Here is a 16,553-nt window from a genome sequence, read left to right on the forward strand (position 1 = left end):
ATGTTATTCAAATGGCCTCTGATCCAGCCCTAGGGGGCAGGTCTCAAGATCTTAGAGACAGCCAACCTGCTCACCTACCCTTCAAGAGTCTAGTAATGAACTGTAAACATCAGCAGGGGGATTTCCTCACCTGAATATGATCGCTGAGTGTCAACTATATGGAGAGGTGAAGCTCTAGAATCAGTGGCTCCTATGTGAGGCATCTAGCAGAGGAACAGAGAACCCTCCAGAGGACCAGCAACAGGGGCAAAGCTTTGAAGGAAAGAAAGAGACAGCTGTCGGCCACTTCAGACCCTGCCAGGCAAGAACACCTAGAGTTCCAGGGATTCTGTTGGTATGTGGTCCGTGTCCCAGGCCCCCGAGATCACTCCCAAGGTCTCCCCTACCCCCTTCCAGGCCAGTGTAGTCAGGGGAGCAAGGATGTCTTTGTCACAGTTGTAATCCACCTCCCTCCCCACGCCCACTTCCAGACTTGGCCTGGGGGAACAAGGGTTTCTGCTTCCATCTTTGCTGGGGAAGATAATAAGCCTCTTCATACTTAAATGTTTCCTATTAGGGAGGAAGTTTAGAAGTATTCCACCTAACAACGAGATGCAACCAAGTCACCAGGGCCAGGTGGTGTCTTTAGGGTGTACCAGAAGAACTGCTGCCCAAAGAGTTCTGCAAGAGGCCGGGCATTTGGTCAGCAGAGGCCAGTTCAGAGAGAGTCCCAAAAGGGAGGTGACAATGCTCTGAGAGGTACATTTCTTGGCCTCATTTACTCCTTGTATCTCCTTTTGTAAAACAAAGGCCTGTTCTTACCCATTTTGCTGAGATTTGAGGTGTCATTTTCTGTTTCTGCTGTTGGGATTCCACCGGTTGGAGAGTCACCATGGCCATTCCAATGACCAAGTTCTATGCTAGCCCTTTCCTTGTTTAAACTGGAGCCTATGTCAGGTAGACTCACTCTTGTAAGAAACCTGCAAGGTAGGGAGGAGGGGAGAGGGGAGGGAGGGAGAGAGGGTCAGTCCCACTTCACAGGTGAAGACACTGAGGCATAATTTATTCAGTATCATCCAGTGAGCAGTGGCAGGACTGGAATTAGAGCCCTGAATCAGTGACTGTTGCTCAGCTTACTATGTTTAGAATAATTATACTTGATTTTTTTCTTGAGCTATTGATTTGCTTTCAAATCACACACTTATGGTTTGGGGACAACCACACCGCACACGCATTTCTCCTCAATACTTATGGAACCATTTTCTGTTATTCTGGGGATGGGCAGGGAACTGAATTCATGTGCCACCCATGTATGGGGAGCTGCTGGCCCACTATCAGGTTATTTGTTTCAGCGTCACACAGGCCCACGAGTGCCATTTCCTGGTGACAAGGCCTTGCTCCTCACCCTCCCTGCTCCTCTGCCCCCATTGCTCCCTAAGGACCTGCAAAACCACCTCACTCTCAGCTGGTGCCCAACACTCTCCCTCGGTCCTTCCTCTCCCATCTAGTTGGCCCTGTGCTCTTGGCTCCCTACCCTTGGGACTGAGGGTTTGATTATACAGTGCCATGCTTCTCAATTTAGGGCAAAAAAGCCCCCCAAGAGGGGGATCCATGGCAGTGCATTAGTAGGACTTGGTCACCCAGGAGAAACAAGACACATGTTCCTAGAGTAACATGGTTATTGTTAGACTTTTGTGAGGGGTGGTGGAGGTTAGGGAATTTAACCCTGTAAATGATGGTTTTTGTGTTCAAGTATGTATAGATGCAGTAGAGAAGGAAACAAATCACTCCAAAGTGGCAGCTTTCGCTTCTATCGCGAGATCTTCCCTGAGCAGGGCTCGGCCGCAATGAGAACGGATGTAGGAAAGGAAGGGAAGGGACAGGTACACACAAGGCACACGTCTGGGAGGGGACACAGAGCAAGGCCACACAGCCTGGTGGTCAGGGGCGACGTCTGGGACCAGTGCCAGTCTCCCTACTTTGGACCTGGACTACCAGCTGAGCGCCTAAGCCTCTGTGTCTCCGTCTTACCATCTCAAAATAGGGCAATGTTTATCTTAAGGATTTTGCTTTCAAGATGAAATGAAATAATGCACCTACAGAGCATATTGCAGCACCTGGCAGGTGAGGCGAGCTGAATTCACAGGATCCACTAGCATTATCGGGGTCTGAGGGCTCCTCTGGGGAGCTGTGACAGCATTGATCTTGCTTTTTTAATTTCTAGACATGAGCTGGGAGAGGGAGTGAGCCTGGAATTACCAAGCCCTGAGGACTGAGAGATGGTGAGCAGCAGCTAACGGGTCAGCTCGAGGCTGAGAGCCTGTGGCTCTGTGGGCAGGAGGGGGGCAGGTGAGCCCCAGCATGGGCGCAAGGAAACTTGTAGACCGCCATCAAGGTGGCTGGCCTTCCCCTCGGCATGCTAGCGCTTGCGAAACAGCACCTCTCACCTGCTGTTATGTTTACTTTCTGTCAATGGAAAAAAATGAATTATTTCAAATATTCCATCAGTAGACAAAAGCTTTCGAACCATGGGGAACTTAGTGTGAAATGATGGGGACCAGACGTTTAATTCACCTGACATGGCAATTCTGGTGAATTATGTGCTGACACGTCATGAATTTGCACGCACTGCGATTAAGAACAGAAACAAACAAACCGAAAACCTTAGTCCTGAAGAGTGTGAGTTGAAGGAAGGGGCCGGCTCTGTGCAGAAGGGAGTATTCCTGCTGCATGAGTGAAATACAAAACCAGGCCACACCAGGTACAACTCCCCCTCCCCAGCTCTAAGAATAGCTGTCTTTGTTGAGAGAATACACCTGAGGCGAGCCCTCTTCAAGCCTCCTCCCACTCACATCCAGGTAAGGCTTTCCAGGTACCCCTGTGGGAATAAAGCATAGCAAGATAATTCACTGACTCCTACATAAAATTAAAGCTTTGCTCGGGTCCTTTCACTGGAATAAAGAAATGAAATGGACGCTGCCCTCAGAGGTGCCAGACCATGCCCACATGTTCGGATTCTTTTGACAGAAAACCATTTATTTTTTGATCATTTCCGTATTTATAGCAGTGCACATGTAACACATTTCGATCCACACGAATAGTTCCCAATTGTCGGGGCAAATTAATCTTTCAAAAGCCACTCAGCAGTGAGGTTAGAAGAGAAACAGTAGGTGAAATAGGACACGCGCCCCGCCACACGTGAACCTTCTCATTACAATAAACTCCTCTGTTCGCACTCACTACATCCGATGTCTGCCCCTCTCTCTGTGCGTGTGGCAGCCCCAGCTGCCTCCTGCCACCTCTGCCCTGCTGAGGTAGTTCTCTGATCAACCACCTGGGTGGGACATGCTGCCATTTTCAGTTTGGAAGGAAAAGCCTGTAAATCTGCTTCCTGGGAAGACAGACACTGCTGAATTGTCATCTGCCTCCAGAACGCAGAAAACATCAATTTCACCGCAGCTCATCAGAGCTGGAAACACCTGCCACTTCCTTTCTCGGTTGCAATTAACATGCTACATCTCAGCATTGATTGATTCCAAGTAGCCTAACACTGCCAAAGTCAAGGTTTAAATGAAACAGTATAACCTGATATTATTTTTCACAGTTTTAGAAACACAAACTGACGTGTTTTTATTGCCAAAGAAGCACTACAAATAGTTGGGGATGTAAGTCTTTGTGCTTGAGATAAACGTGAGCAGAATAGGTTGAGGCTTATAATAACAATTGTTCTTTATCTTTGTATTTATTTGGGACTTGTACTTGTTTGCCTTTGTATTTATTTGTGGGTGGAGTGGAAGAATAATATTCTTTCTGTATCCCTGCACCTAGCAAAGGGCTACAGACTCCCACCGGTACTTCGAGAATCTTTATTAAACAAATTAGTAAGTGGATGGTTTGGCAAGCTTAAAAACTGTCCTTTTGGTCTACTCTACATAAAATTCTGAACTTATAGATGCCCTGTGATTTAACTTAGAAGCTGTATGAGACCAACTATGAAATACGACCTGGGACTGGGGCTCTCTGTCTCGTTCATTCCTAAATGGTTCAGCCTGGATCACAAGTATTATTTTATGGGAAAGAGAAGGCTCCCCCTCTGTTTTCATCATAATTGTACTCATATTGCATTCAAAGAAACTGTCTCCAAATGGTACAATATTTTACATTTTGAGGGTTTTGAGCATTCTCTATTGTGAATAAACGGAATCATTTAGAGTGAATTCAACAGCCAACATATATGTGTCCCTTTGGAGATGATCATTGAAACGGTTTTTAGGTCCTGGGAAAACTGAAAACCGGTGGGAGTAGAGGCTGGTAAATATGAGGTTTATATTTTAGCTTGGTCAGATTAAGACTCAGCCTTAAACCACAGAACATAACCTTGGGAAAAGAAAGTGAACAAATTGTTTCTCTCATCTATTAATAGAATGCTGGGGCCAAGAACCACCCTCTTTCTTGGCCCTTTTGGGAGAATCTTTCTTTTAGACTGAAACAGAACAAATTAAAATAAGTGGCAATTAATTCTTTTGCACAAAAACAACCGAGACACTACACATTCTGAGCATCACCTGCTAAATGTATGCAAGCATCAAATAGTGCACTTTTATATAACCGACAGAAGAGACCGCGCTTGGATATTTCTACACATGCTAGAATGAAAACTGAAGGGATGTATCTGTTTCTTAAAATGAGTTAACATTCCTGCACATCTATAGTCTTACCTCTGAACGCCTGTTGGCAGAAAATGTTATTTTAACTATCTCCATGAATCTCTAATACTGTACAACTCATTGCCCCCAAACCTCTGGGTTATCTCTATATAAAATAGCTTATATACCAATAGCTTAATGCTAATAAATCTACTCCAGAGTATAACAAGGAAAACCAGAGGATGAGGAAATCATTTCCACCAAATACACAAATAAATAAAAATGGATAAATAGCCTTAAGTGGCACAGTTTCCAGAGACTCAGAGGAAGAGAGAGATGCTTACATATATTTCCTAATAATACAATTCAGGCACTAGAAAACCTGAGTAATAAAAGAAAAAAGGAAAAGAAAAGGGAAGGAAAGGAGAAAGAAAAAGAACTGCAACCTTTGGAAGTTGGTATACCATGTAAAGGTTGTGCTCTAATACAACCCGAAACCTTGCTGACTCGGGAAATCCCGTCACACTCCTAATTTCCGGCTTGTCAGTTGACCAGTGTGCACAGACAGCATCTCAGACGGAAGTGGTTTATAGGTCAACTTATACTGAGGAAGGTTTGGTCTCCAGTCAGAGCCAACGGTTGCAAAGCACCATTTGTCTAACGACACATTTAAACACTTGCAGAAACGAGAGAGGCCAAACATACAACAACTGTCTCTTGTCAGTGACAGACTGAATCCTCAAAGAATCCCATTGAGGGAAGACCATCAAATACTTACGGCGACAAATCACTATTGCAGATCTTTCCTTTGGTGCCCATGTGAACTCTCAAAATGTCCAGGAATCCCGTGCCAGTGCACAAACTCCATCTCCCAGCTTTCTTTTCACATTGAAAATGTCATTAAGAAAAAAAATCCACTACCAACTTGGGATTTGGTAAATGGGGCCCCTGCATGCAGCTGCACCTTGAAGTCAGGGTGGTTTTGTCTTGCCCTGTGGAGTTCTTGGGCAAATGCTGGGGAGAGTAGCAGAGACATTTCTCTGTCTGGACCCCAAAGCAGCCCTCACCCCGGATCACAAAAATGGTCGTTTTTAGTAGCAGCACCAACTTCACCAACATTTTATCAACAACTGAGTTTTCCTTTCTGCCATTACCAACAGTTATTTAAAAAAGTGCTTCAAAATTATTCATTTTCTAAAACCATTTTTCACTGTTCCAGGGGCATAAGGAAAGTGCTCTGAGAATAAATAGCTTTTCTAAGCCAACAGCATTTGGTGAAAACTAACAATCCTGCTGGTATGAAGTCAAACTTTTCTTTCCTTTTTTCTTTCTTTCTTTTTTTAAAATAAGGCTCAAATGTTCTATGAAACTCTTCATTGCTTATGTATATTACATTAAGGCTTATAAATACACCTGGTAAATTAAATTCACCCTGGATTGAATTAACACCTGCTATAGGAGTTATTTGCTTTCTGTAATCAGTAATCTCAAGGTTTCTCCTCTTTCTCTGGAAACACAATTTAAATATTAACCTAATCTTTAAACTGCGGCTGCTTCTTTCTGACATTTGGAAACCAGTCATCCATGCAAAAAAGGCAAATACGGGTATATTAATGAAAAGGCAGTTTCTTAAAAATCTTAAGATGTGTAACTCAATGAATTGGGAAGATAAATGATGAAAGCAGCAGGAAAGTCAATCCCTATGTCAGTTTCTCGAGAAAACAATGCTGGTCATCGGCCAAGGTCACCTCCAATCTCAGAGACCAGCTGACGATGATTGCCAATTTCAAAAGAATCTTTGTATTTTCTTCATTATAATCTCTGGGAGGATCTTGGGCAGCTGCAGTGCCTCAGAGAGAATCTTAAATTAAAACATATATATTGCAGTGCAGTATAACTGAAGTTTCAGGTCTGACACCTCCAGTGCAAGGAAGTGGGAGAGAGTGAGGGGTGCTTTGCCTGATCTGGTCCTTGGCCTGCTCTGAGCGAGAAAGCCCGCGGGCCTGCTCACGTCCTGCTCAGCTGACAGCCCCTAGAGAGTACGAAACTTTCAAAGTGCTGGTCTTCAGCCTTTTCTTTTATGCGTTGCTCCTCTAAGGAATCCACCAGTTTGTCCCTTTGCTCAATCACTTGCATCATCTCGGTGAGGATTTGTTGCTCCTCGTTGACATCATTCTCATCTTTCTGGCTCTCTAAAGAAGAAAAAGAAAGAAAGAAAGAAAAACATTGGACTTCAGGTAAGATTCGGCCCCGGGAGAGCTTTTGGCATGGGCATTCTTGATTGTTCTGCACTTGTTCCGCCCTTTAATTTCCATGGAGAAAACAAGGAAATGAATTTAACACCAGGGAACAGCCCTCCAAGCCCCAGATTAGAAAGGTGGGTCCTTTGTGCTGCTGTCAGCTCAGTTTTCATCTTGAGACTCTATATAAAGCGACAAGGGAAAACCCCTTTGTGAGAAAAAGAAGTTAATACCAGGCGAGCCTTACCAAGCCCTCCAGCCCCCACCCCTCACCCGCAGCCCTGTCGGGGGAAAAAAAAAAAAAAAGGCAACAAAACAACACAAAGGTGGCTTTCCCTAAACATGTCTGAGCTACAGCAAAGCAATCTGTTAGAAAAATTGCTAAGTAAACCATTTGCATCAGTGAATACTATTTCAGTGATGAGAATCCTTTTTTCGTTCGTAGTTAATGACGAGTTGCAGCCCTTTGAATAGAGACCAGGCGGCCATCAAGAGAGGCTCTGCTTGGCCACTGGGGGATGTTTCCAGACAGGCACCCTGCTTCTCCCTTCTGCCTTCTGAATACGTGGCCTTCTTCCTAACAGCCCGAGACATTTGACTGCCTCGAGGAGGTAAGATTGTTATAAATAGAAGGAAAAGAGTAAGAAACTGGTAGTGATGATTTTCTGACACTCCAAAATAAAACTTCAAAGGCAGATTCTAAGTCTTGTCAACCAGATCATTGCCTTGGGAGAGGCCTCTGCAGACTCCATTGGCCCTTTACACTTAACGCAGGGGGCTCGGCAGTGAGCTGGATCCTGGAGCAGAGATGGTGCCTCTGTCTCGTGCATTGGGCTGAGTTCTGAGAATCGGGTCAGGAAGCAGGTACATATGATACAAGGGAAATAAAGAGGCACCATTCCCTTGGCACCTCATGTTTAATGGGAGGGAGGAGAGAGAGGCAGGAGAAGCAGAGTGAGAGCCCTGGGCTCCAGTCTCTGTCCTGACTTTGGAAGCCCCCAAGGAGGGTAGAAAAAGTCACATCATTTGGTGGGAACACTGAGGACCCCTTGCTTGGAACTCTGGGAAGAGGCCAGCTGGAAGGGCGCCCTATGTATAAACATGGGCCAGGCAGTACTCCATGGTTGGGCAGAGAAGAGGGGTCTGCGTGTAGCTCCTCAGACCTTGATCTGCCGTGTGGCACACATAGATTGAGCCCAGAAGTGTCTACTTGCCCCAGAGGTGCAAAGATAGCTGGCTAGTGAGCCTGCCATGGGGCTCCCCACAATGAGGGGTGAAGTGGCCCCACAGCAGAGCCGGTCTGGGAGACTGTCTGGCCAAGTGGAGTGGAGGATGTGCCAAGGCGAGGCTGAGTGAGGCTGCGAGTGAGGCTCTAAGCACTCTGAGAGAATGACCAGGCTGTGGCTATGCCAGCACAAACCTTAGCTGCAAATGCCAGCAGAGAGTGTGGTAGCCCACTGACAGGAGACAGCTTTGTGGGGTCAATGAATCAGAGCAACCACACAGATTTCTAATGCTGCAAAGTCATGCAGACCTCCCTCTCGCAATTACCTGGTGGTCACCTTAAGGATCAAGTAGATGGAAGGGGCGGCAATCTGCAAGACTGAACATTTTCATCCCAAAGAGACTAAGCATTTCCTACAGGGACTGTTTAAATTATTGCATCAGACTAAATTTACCAGACTAAGTTCCCCTTCCTTCCTTCCTCCCTCCCTCCCTCCCTTCCTTCCTTTCTTTTCTTCTTGAAAACTAGTGTGATGAAGGTTTCATGCAAGATGAGAAGGCAAAATGAAGGAGCTACATTCTTTGGTACCTGCTCAGAAGAGTTAGAAAATGTATGAACATCACTTCTTAGTAAGAATTAAAAAAATAAAGGGTTCAAAACTGGCTAATGAAGTTTTTGGTGGTATTTTTTTTTTTACCAGCCTGAAACAGAGCACATTAAAACTTTTTCTGAGATGTATAAATCAGATATTAGTTATATACTATGGTTTGTTAATTTAGGCATACTTCAGTATGAGTACCCCTTATTTGATGATCAACACAGAAAAATTAAAAATTCCTCTTAATTTTGATTTGTCAATAATGGGACCAGTTGAGCCCCTTCTGACAAATAAAAGATGATGTACACCACTTTTGTCTGTTCCATACAGAGCAGTTCTATAAAGCTTTTGTTAGAAATAGCATTCTAACATTGTAAAGAAACATTCTACAGACACTGCTATGTGAGAAAGGACAGGAGACCCTGAGTTTACAGTGATCTGTTCTGAAGTCTTGGCCCCATCATTTACCTTGAGCATGTTTTTTAAGTTCTCAGAGACTCAGTTTTCTAATCTGTAAAATGGGGATAAAATGCCTGAATAAGCACGATCATGATGGTAACAACTCATTTTTACTAAGTGCTTGCCCTGTAGCAGGTCTCCCCACAGTCAGTGCAATGTTCAGTCCATGAGGTATACAGAAATGATTTAATTTGTTCTTCTAGACTTGAGTCTAAATGTAGGAAAGCCACACATGGCTCTGGCCCCACAAATACACAGGCATAAAGCAGAGTGACTATGCCTCGCTGGCTGGAGCCTGTGAATGCAGTATATGGTGTTAATTAAGTTTATTTCAACTCTCCCTCCCTCCTGGTGGAAATAATTTCCTCCTGTGTGATGCCCTGGCCCAGCCTGTGCTGGGAAGGATGTTCCTTTACCAGCCCCAGGGCCTGGCAGAACTAAGCCTGCCTTTCTCTGCATTCCCAAAGCATGTACGTCCTGGCCCTCAGCTCACTGCGCTATAATGAATGGTCTGGGTATTGGTCTCCCCAGTGAGGCCACAGGGCAAGGATGCTCTTCTCCACATGCCAAGCCCACTCTGGAGTCTCAACAAATGTTTGTCAAAAGAGTGGATGGATCCGTGAATAAATGTGTGAATAAATGACTTGGTTCCTATCAGCATGTGGGAGGGGGCAAATGCTGTTCTCACAGCCCAAGTGAACGAAGCTAAGAGGGACTTGCTGGGCTCCGGTGGGGGCAGAGGGAGGCTGGCTTTATGCCCCCTTCTGCCCCCCTAGGCTGGTCGCACAAGGCAGGACGAGCTCCACTCTGCACTGTGTGGCGCATTCGGGCCAAGTGTCTTTCTAGGGAAAAAGTCTTTACCAAGGGCCCTGAACGTATCACCATACTCACCCTCCTTGAGCATTTTCTCTCTTAATTTCTGCTCCAGTCTGCTTTGATGATCTTCTAGTTCTAGTTCTTGGGCCCTGGGGGTGAGAAAATGTTCCAACTTTGTAAATACTGGAGATCTGTGTAGAGATATTGGCTGATAAGCCCATTGACTATAGCGACTGCATTCTTTCTTCCTTATTAAAATGGGGTCTTAGAAGATCTCTAAACTCAAAAGTTTCAGCTGCTGAGATATGCTGAACTCCAGAGACGTGGGAAGCAACTGAAGGTGGTGATGTGATCTCAGTAAGCTTGTGGAAGGCCACTCCAGGATGGCTCCTGAAGAAATGACTAGAACAGCTCAGGGGAGAAGCAACGACAACCTGAAACTCTTCTCTTTTAGGGGTACATGATGTCAAGTATCACCTCTAACAACTCCTGAATCTCTGATTGTGATAAACAAGAAAATGCGGAGGAAACAGGAGTGAGACACTGTGTCCAGATGGAGGCAATACCACTCAAACAGCCATCCATCTGGGTGCAGGTGGTGAGGGAAAAAAGAGTTGGTGATGCTTTGGAGGAGTCAAGCTGGAGTTCTGGGGACTCAGCGTGTCCACTGATACAACAGCAAAGTCAAGAAGTGCAGCTAGTTGTCGGTGAAGGTCAGATGGAGTCTCCTGACCTCTCACTGCCTGGGGGTATCCCATGTAGATCACAGAGTGTGGGAAAAGCCCCCACGTGCTGGGCTGTGTGATAAGGCGGTGGTTCCCCAAAACTTTGGGAATGCAGTTCTAGTGTGCTCAGCAGAAATGAGGACCACGAATACATGTGGCAGGGGTCTAAGGTGATAGGTGAAGTCACGTGATCCCTAAAAGGAAGCCTATAGAGGAAAAAGGGGTTGGAAGACAGGAGCTTGGGAATGCCTACATTTAGAAATCAAACAAAAGAGGCAGAGCCAGGGAAGAAGCAAGGTTGGAAGGATAAAACAGGAAATGCAGCATCACAGAAACCAAGAGAGGGAAGTCTTGAGGGAGGAGAGAAGTCAAAGGTGTTCACTGCTACAGAGACACTGAAGAGGGTGAGGGCTGAGAATAGGTCCCTGGGTTTGACATGGGCCTTCCCTTCCAGCCCCACCTGCAGTCTGCACACATCTGTGCTACAGTGTCGGGGCACTTGACTGCACCTGTGGGTTGCTGTCATCCTTTTTTCACTACTTCTACTACTACTTGGGCCATGGTCCATGCTTTCTTCGATACTCTGCCTTTTGTTATTGACACTGAACCTCCCTTGGCCCACTCTGGTAGCCAATGGAAGTGCCCCACTCAGATCTTCCTCTAAGAGGGAACTTTGTGGGAGGAGTGTCATGTGTAGTGAGCTGACCACTACAGCAGAATCCACTTCATCGTCATGCCGAGGCCACGCCATCCCTGGGCAGCATACATATACATACATTCCTTTTCATATTCTTTTTCATTATAGGCTATTGATACATTTTTGTTGAATACATTTTATAATTTAGACCTCACCCAAAGGCAAATGGTATGGATGTATAAAAAGCGCTTTGAAGTCAGGTGGATGTGGACTAGCTGTTTTGAGTCTCAGCATGTGCATCAATTTAAAAAACTGTGAGAGAAAAAATAATGCCCACAGATGACCCCCCACTTCCCCATGCCTGGCACTTTCCTCCATGTCAGTGGAACTCAGTGAGTAGAACTCCCGGCCTCCTCTCTCGGCCTTCACTCCTATGCTCATTCTCACCCCAGGGGAGGTAACTTTGGGAAGAACTCAGCTTATACCCTTTCTTTCCTGGCATCAGCCTGCCTGCAGCAAACTTGTGTTCTCAGTTACTCTGAGCCTTGCCATGGGCTCGATCTTGACACAGTTGACATTTGGGGCTGGAAAATTCTTTGTTGGTGGGGGAAGTGGGGGTGTCCTGTGCATTGTAGAAAGTTTAGTAGCACCCTTGGCCTCTGCTCACTAGCTACCGATACCAGTAGCACCTTCCAGTTGCAATAAACAGAAATGTCTTCAGATGTCACTGAACATCTCTGGAAGGAGGAGGCAGGGGAAGTTGCCCCCAGTTGAGATCCACTGGTCTAGGGTAATAGCCTTGCCTCTAATAAGAGACAAGAGACAAGTGGTTCACTACCTTTTGGGAGTAGGTAGATGAGCGTGTCTAATTCTGGGGTTTGGTTAGTGCAGTAGGTTGCACGGTGAACCCCCAAAAGGTATGTCCACATCCTAACCCCTGGAACCTATGAACGTGATCTTACTTGAAAAAGGGTCACTGCAGATGTACGTAAGTTAAGAATCTTGAGATGAGAATATTCTGGATTATCCTGGTGGGTTCCAAACCCAATGGTAGGTGTCCTTACAAGAGACCGAAGAGAAGACAGACATACAGAGAAGGCTGAGTGAAGACAGAGGCAGAGATTGGAGTGATGCAGCCATGAGCCAAGAGATGCCTGGAGCCGCCTGAAGCTGGAAGAAGCGGGGAAGGATTTTCCACTAGATCCTGCGAGGGAACGTAGCCCTCCTGGCACCTTCATTTCAGACTGTCTTCCAGAATCATGAGAAAACTCACTTCTGTTGCCGTAAGCCGCCTCTCTTGTGCTCACCTGTTACGCCAGCTCTGAGAAGTGAATACAGCCAGCAAGCCCACCTGGGCTCTTGTACGTGGCCAAGCTAGCCTTATCAGTAACAAATGCTCTATTGTGCTGCTCTGCCTGTCGCCTCCATTGGTTGTGTTATTTGTCACCTGGTTCAGAACCCAGGCAGAGATGAGGAACAGAATGTATTAGACCCCTTCAGAGACTCAAAACTGTCTCCCAGGATTGGGATGAAAAGTGAAATGAGTCAGCGTAAGTGAAACCCCCAGCACAACCTGTGGTGCTTAGTCGGTTTATATAAAGTGGAACTTTCTTTCCCTCCAGAACAGTGACAGGCATAGTGACCTTCAACTTTTTCAGAGTGCGGTGAGACCCATCTCTACTTTCTGATCTCCCAACCAGACTGCAACCTCTCATTCAGAGGACAGCCAGACAGGTCTCTACCTTCAATCCATTCAAACCACAAGGAAGGCTTCCCCATTGCAGGTGTGTGACTGCAGGTGGGTCCCCCTAGTCTGGCAGGGAGGGGATGGATTGAAAATGCCTTACCCAAATGCCCTCCAGCTCCAGACCCATCACCCAAAATCATTTTAGCCATAGGACTCCACAGCAGAGAACAGGCAACTGAAGATTCTCTGCACTAATGGCAGCATGATATGCAAGACATCACATATGAATCTGTCTCAATCACAATTCTGTATGCGCAAGGAGAAAAAATCCTGGGACTTCAACCTAGGAGGGTGGGCCACCCCACTCCCGCCCCCTTTGCTTTTAGGACTCACTGTGTTGCCTTACTTACATGATCAGTAGCTCCGACTCATATCGCATTAATTTATTCTTCTCCAGAACCAGCTTAAACCATTCCTGCAAAAGCTGGGATTCATCCTGTGTGCCTGAATCTGCTTAAGAAATCAACAGCAAATGGGTTAGATTGGCATTTCTCTTCCCATGATCAAACTGCTTTGGAACAGCTTTAGGGGGCCATGTTTGTAGCAAAAATGGCTCTGCAGGTGGCAGCCCCCTGACGGCCTGTTGACGCCTCAAGGTCACGGGCGTGACAAATGAAACTCACCTGTGCCTCCTCCAGGGCTGGTCCTCTTGGATTATCTAGGGCATGAATACTTAAATCAGCTCCAAGGGGCATAGACCCTTGCTACTGTCCTGACCTTTGTGCATCACATCTGCCACTAAAGAAAATCCCATAACCCTCCTGGTTACTACATCCTCTCTTCTTCCAAATCAAAAGCCTACTGAGTGCCCAGGCGGGGTGTGGCTCCCTTCATGGGGCAGGGAAGCTCACACCCTCATTTGGTCATAGAGGAGCAGTGGTCGGCATTTTGACTTTTTTGCACAAAGAAAAGCCAAATGATGGGGGAAAAACATGTTATGAGCTTTGGGTCTCAGAGGGAGAAAGTTATATTCGTACATTCTTATAACTAGGATTATGACCTTTATTCTTTTATTAAAAAGAATTACCATGAGAAAATTGGCACTGCTTAAAGATACTCAATGTTAGATGCTAAATGTTTAGACAATAAAATGTTAAAATCTGGGAATATTTGAGAAATAGCGACATGGGGGGGGGCTTTCTAGTAATTCTCCCTGAAATGAGAACACAGGCTGGGTTGCTCATGGCTATTCTCAAAGGGTTTATCCTGGAGGGTCCCACACGCGGAGAGGAAAACAGAAGATATGTGTGACCTTGGGCAAGTTGTTTAGCATCTCAGAACCTCTGCTTCTTCATTGGTTAAACTGAACGAGCAGACACACAGGTAATATAATAATAATGAGCTACTGTTGTAAGGCAGCAGTTCCGTGCCAGTCGATGGGCTGAGCGCCCTATAGTCAACATCTCATTGGATCCTCACAACAAACTCACCAGTGGGTTCCCATATTGTCACCACCTGATGGCTGAAGAAACAGAAGTTTAAAAGATTAAGATAACTTGCCCAAGCTCACAGTTAGTAAGTGGCAGAGCCAGGGCAAGCCTTCTCCTAAACCCATGCTCTTCACTGCTTGTAACCACACCTTCCACCTCCTCCCTTCTTCCCTCTCTCCCTGCCTCTTTCCTCCCTCCCTCACATAGGCAAGTAAAGTAAATAATGCCCCTAGCACATTGCCTGGCACACAGCACAGTCGTCCCTAAAAATGAGTTCCCTTTCTCCCAGTCTCCTTGATCATCTTTTTACTGATATGGAAACTGGGGGTCTGGAGTAATTTATATGCAATGCCCCAGATTATGTATTTAGTTAACATGCAAACTGGCTACAATGCAGAACTTGACTTCTGGTGAATTCATTCATACATTTATCCATCCATTCATTCAATGACACTTACTTATGGAATAGGTGTCAGGGACTGCCTTAGGTATTGGGGATCCAGTGAGAGATAATGCTACACCTCACTAGAATTTTGGAGATAGTAAGGCACAGTGCCTGCTGAAAAGAGGACTGGTAGATAATCTTTTGGATCAGCTGCACCAAAAAGCTAAAACAAAATAGACTGTTAGAAAACTGTCACTGTAACAAAGGAGCAAGAAAGGATTCTGGGAATACAGAGAAGAGAGGGTTTTCCTGGTCAGGGTGTGAGGTTGGGCTTCCCAAGGGAGGTGATGTTTGAACTGGGACGTTTAAGAACAGATAACAAGTTGAGAGGAAATAACGAGGATGGGAGAGGACATTTCCAAGAAGAGGGAACAATATGAACAAAGAGGAGGGGATAGGATAGAAGGTGATGGAGACAGGGATCAGGAGGGGCTAAGGGGACATGGAAGGGGTGGATGACGAGAACTCAGAGTGTATGACAGTCTCATCATAGAGGCCCCTGAACATCATGTAAGGCTCTTGAACTTTACGCTGTAGACACAAAGGAACACTGAAGATGGCTGAGTAGGAGGATGACATGTGGAGTTTCACGCAGGAAGGATTAAAACGGGGAGAGAAATAAATATTCTTTCTGAGGTTTCTTGAATGGCTAGATGAATGGACAAGCTTATGACCATACTGAGCACCAACACTGAAGCACTGTTGGTGGTGCTGAGGGACAGGGGTGAATAAGCACCATTCCAGCTCTTCAGGAAACTGGGAGCTTGCCATCCAGTGGGGGAACCAACACTGCACAATCGAATAGGACACCAGGCACCCCCCGCCATGTGACACAGGAGGGGAGCAATTCGTCCTGTGTGGAGGAGGTGGGGGAAGCCTCAGAGAGGAGACAGAAGGTGAGCTCAGTCTAAGTGGATGAGCGAGAGTTTTCCAGGGAGAGGAAGAGGTGAAGAACAAGGCATCCTGGGGCTTTCGTTGTTGAATGAAAGAATGAAGTAAACATACTGCAGGTCATATACAACATAGAATTTAAGAGCATATACTTCAAACTCAGACTTGGAATCAATCTTCTATTCTTGGACATGTAACTGTGTGGGCTTGAGCACTCGACAGCCTCCCTGAGCCTTGGTCTCCCCATCTGTTATAAAGATGCAGTGGGATTGTGCACATAAAGACCTTAAGCCAGCCCTGGCACATAGTATAAGGTCAATAAGCAGTAATGGCCACCATTCAAGTCGTATAATATATGTGATGGAAGAACACTTAGAGGTCATCTCTCCCAGCCGTGGAGGCACATAGGCATTCCCTCGACCTCCCTCCCGCTCCAGCCTCTACTGTAATTCTCCATGGATGGCAGAATTCTCTGCTGTCCAAGAAGCCCACTGCAGGGCTGTGTACTCTCAAGTACTGAAAACTTCTTTCTATTGGTCTTCAATGGGTTGGCCGCTAGCCACTGAGTCCAGTTTTGCCCTCTGGAGAAACATAGAGAACACATAACTATATATTTTACATGAAAGATATTCAGTTATTTGAAGACAGATCTTATGACCCACTGAAGTGTTCTCATTTCAGAGTCAGTACCCCCAGGTCTTTTATGATTTTTGTC

At 45.9% G+C, this 16,553-nt stretch overlaps 1 protein-coding gene and 1 long non-coding RNA gene across 2 annotated transcripts in view; one reads left to right on the plus strand and one right to left on the minus strand.

Moving 5' to 3' along the window:
* Positions 1 to 2,899: 2,899 nt before the first annotated feature.
* Positions 2,900 to 16,553, minus strand: part of MICAL2 (microtubule associated monooxygenase, calponin and LIM domain containing 2) — a 213,397-nt gene continuing 199,743 nt past the window's right edge. The window contains exons 34-36 of the mRNA XM_031460007.2: positions 13,423 to 13,522; positions 10,039 to 10,112; positions 2,900 to 6,817 (exon numbers count right to left, since the gene is read on the minus strand). Coding sequence (XP_031315867.2) covers positions 6,633 to 6,817; positions 10,039 to 10,112; positions 13,423 to 13,522 — 359 coding nt within the window. The 3' untranslated portion in view covers positions 2,900 to 6,632. The remainder of the gene's footprint in view (positions 6,818 to 10,038; positions 10,113 to 13,422; positions 13,523 to 16,553) is intronic.
* On the plus strand, positions 6,674 to 8,747 carry LOC135322666 (uncharacterized). Its single transcript, XR_010383400.1, has 3 exons — positions 6,674 to 6,862; positions 7,311 to 7,476; positions 8,619 to 8,747. It is a non-coding gene; the product is annotated as an uncharacterized LOC135322666 (long non-coding RNA).

The sequence above is a fragment of the Camelus dromedarius genome, chromosome 12 (genome assembly GCF_036321535.1).
Source record: "Camelus dromedarius isolate mCamDro1 chromosome 12, mCamDro1.pat, whole genome shotgun sequence".
NCBI classification, from domain to species: domain Eukaryota; kingdom Metazoa; phylum Chordata; class Mammalia; order Artiodactyla; family Camelidae; genus Camelus; species Camelus dromedarius.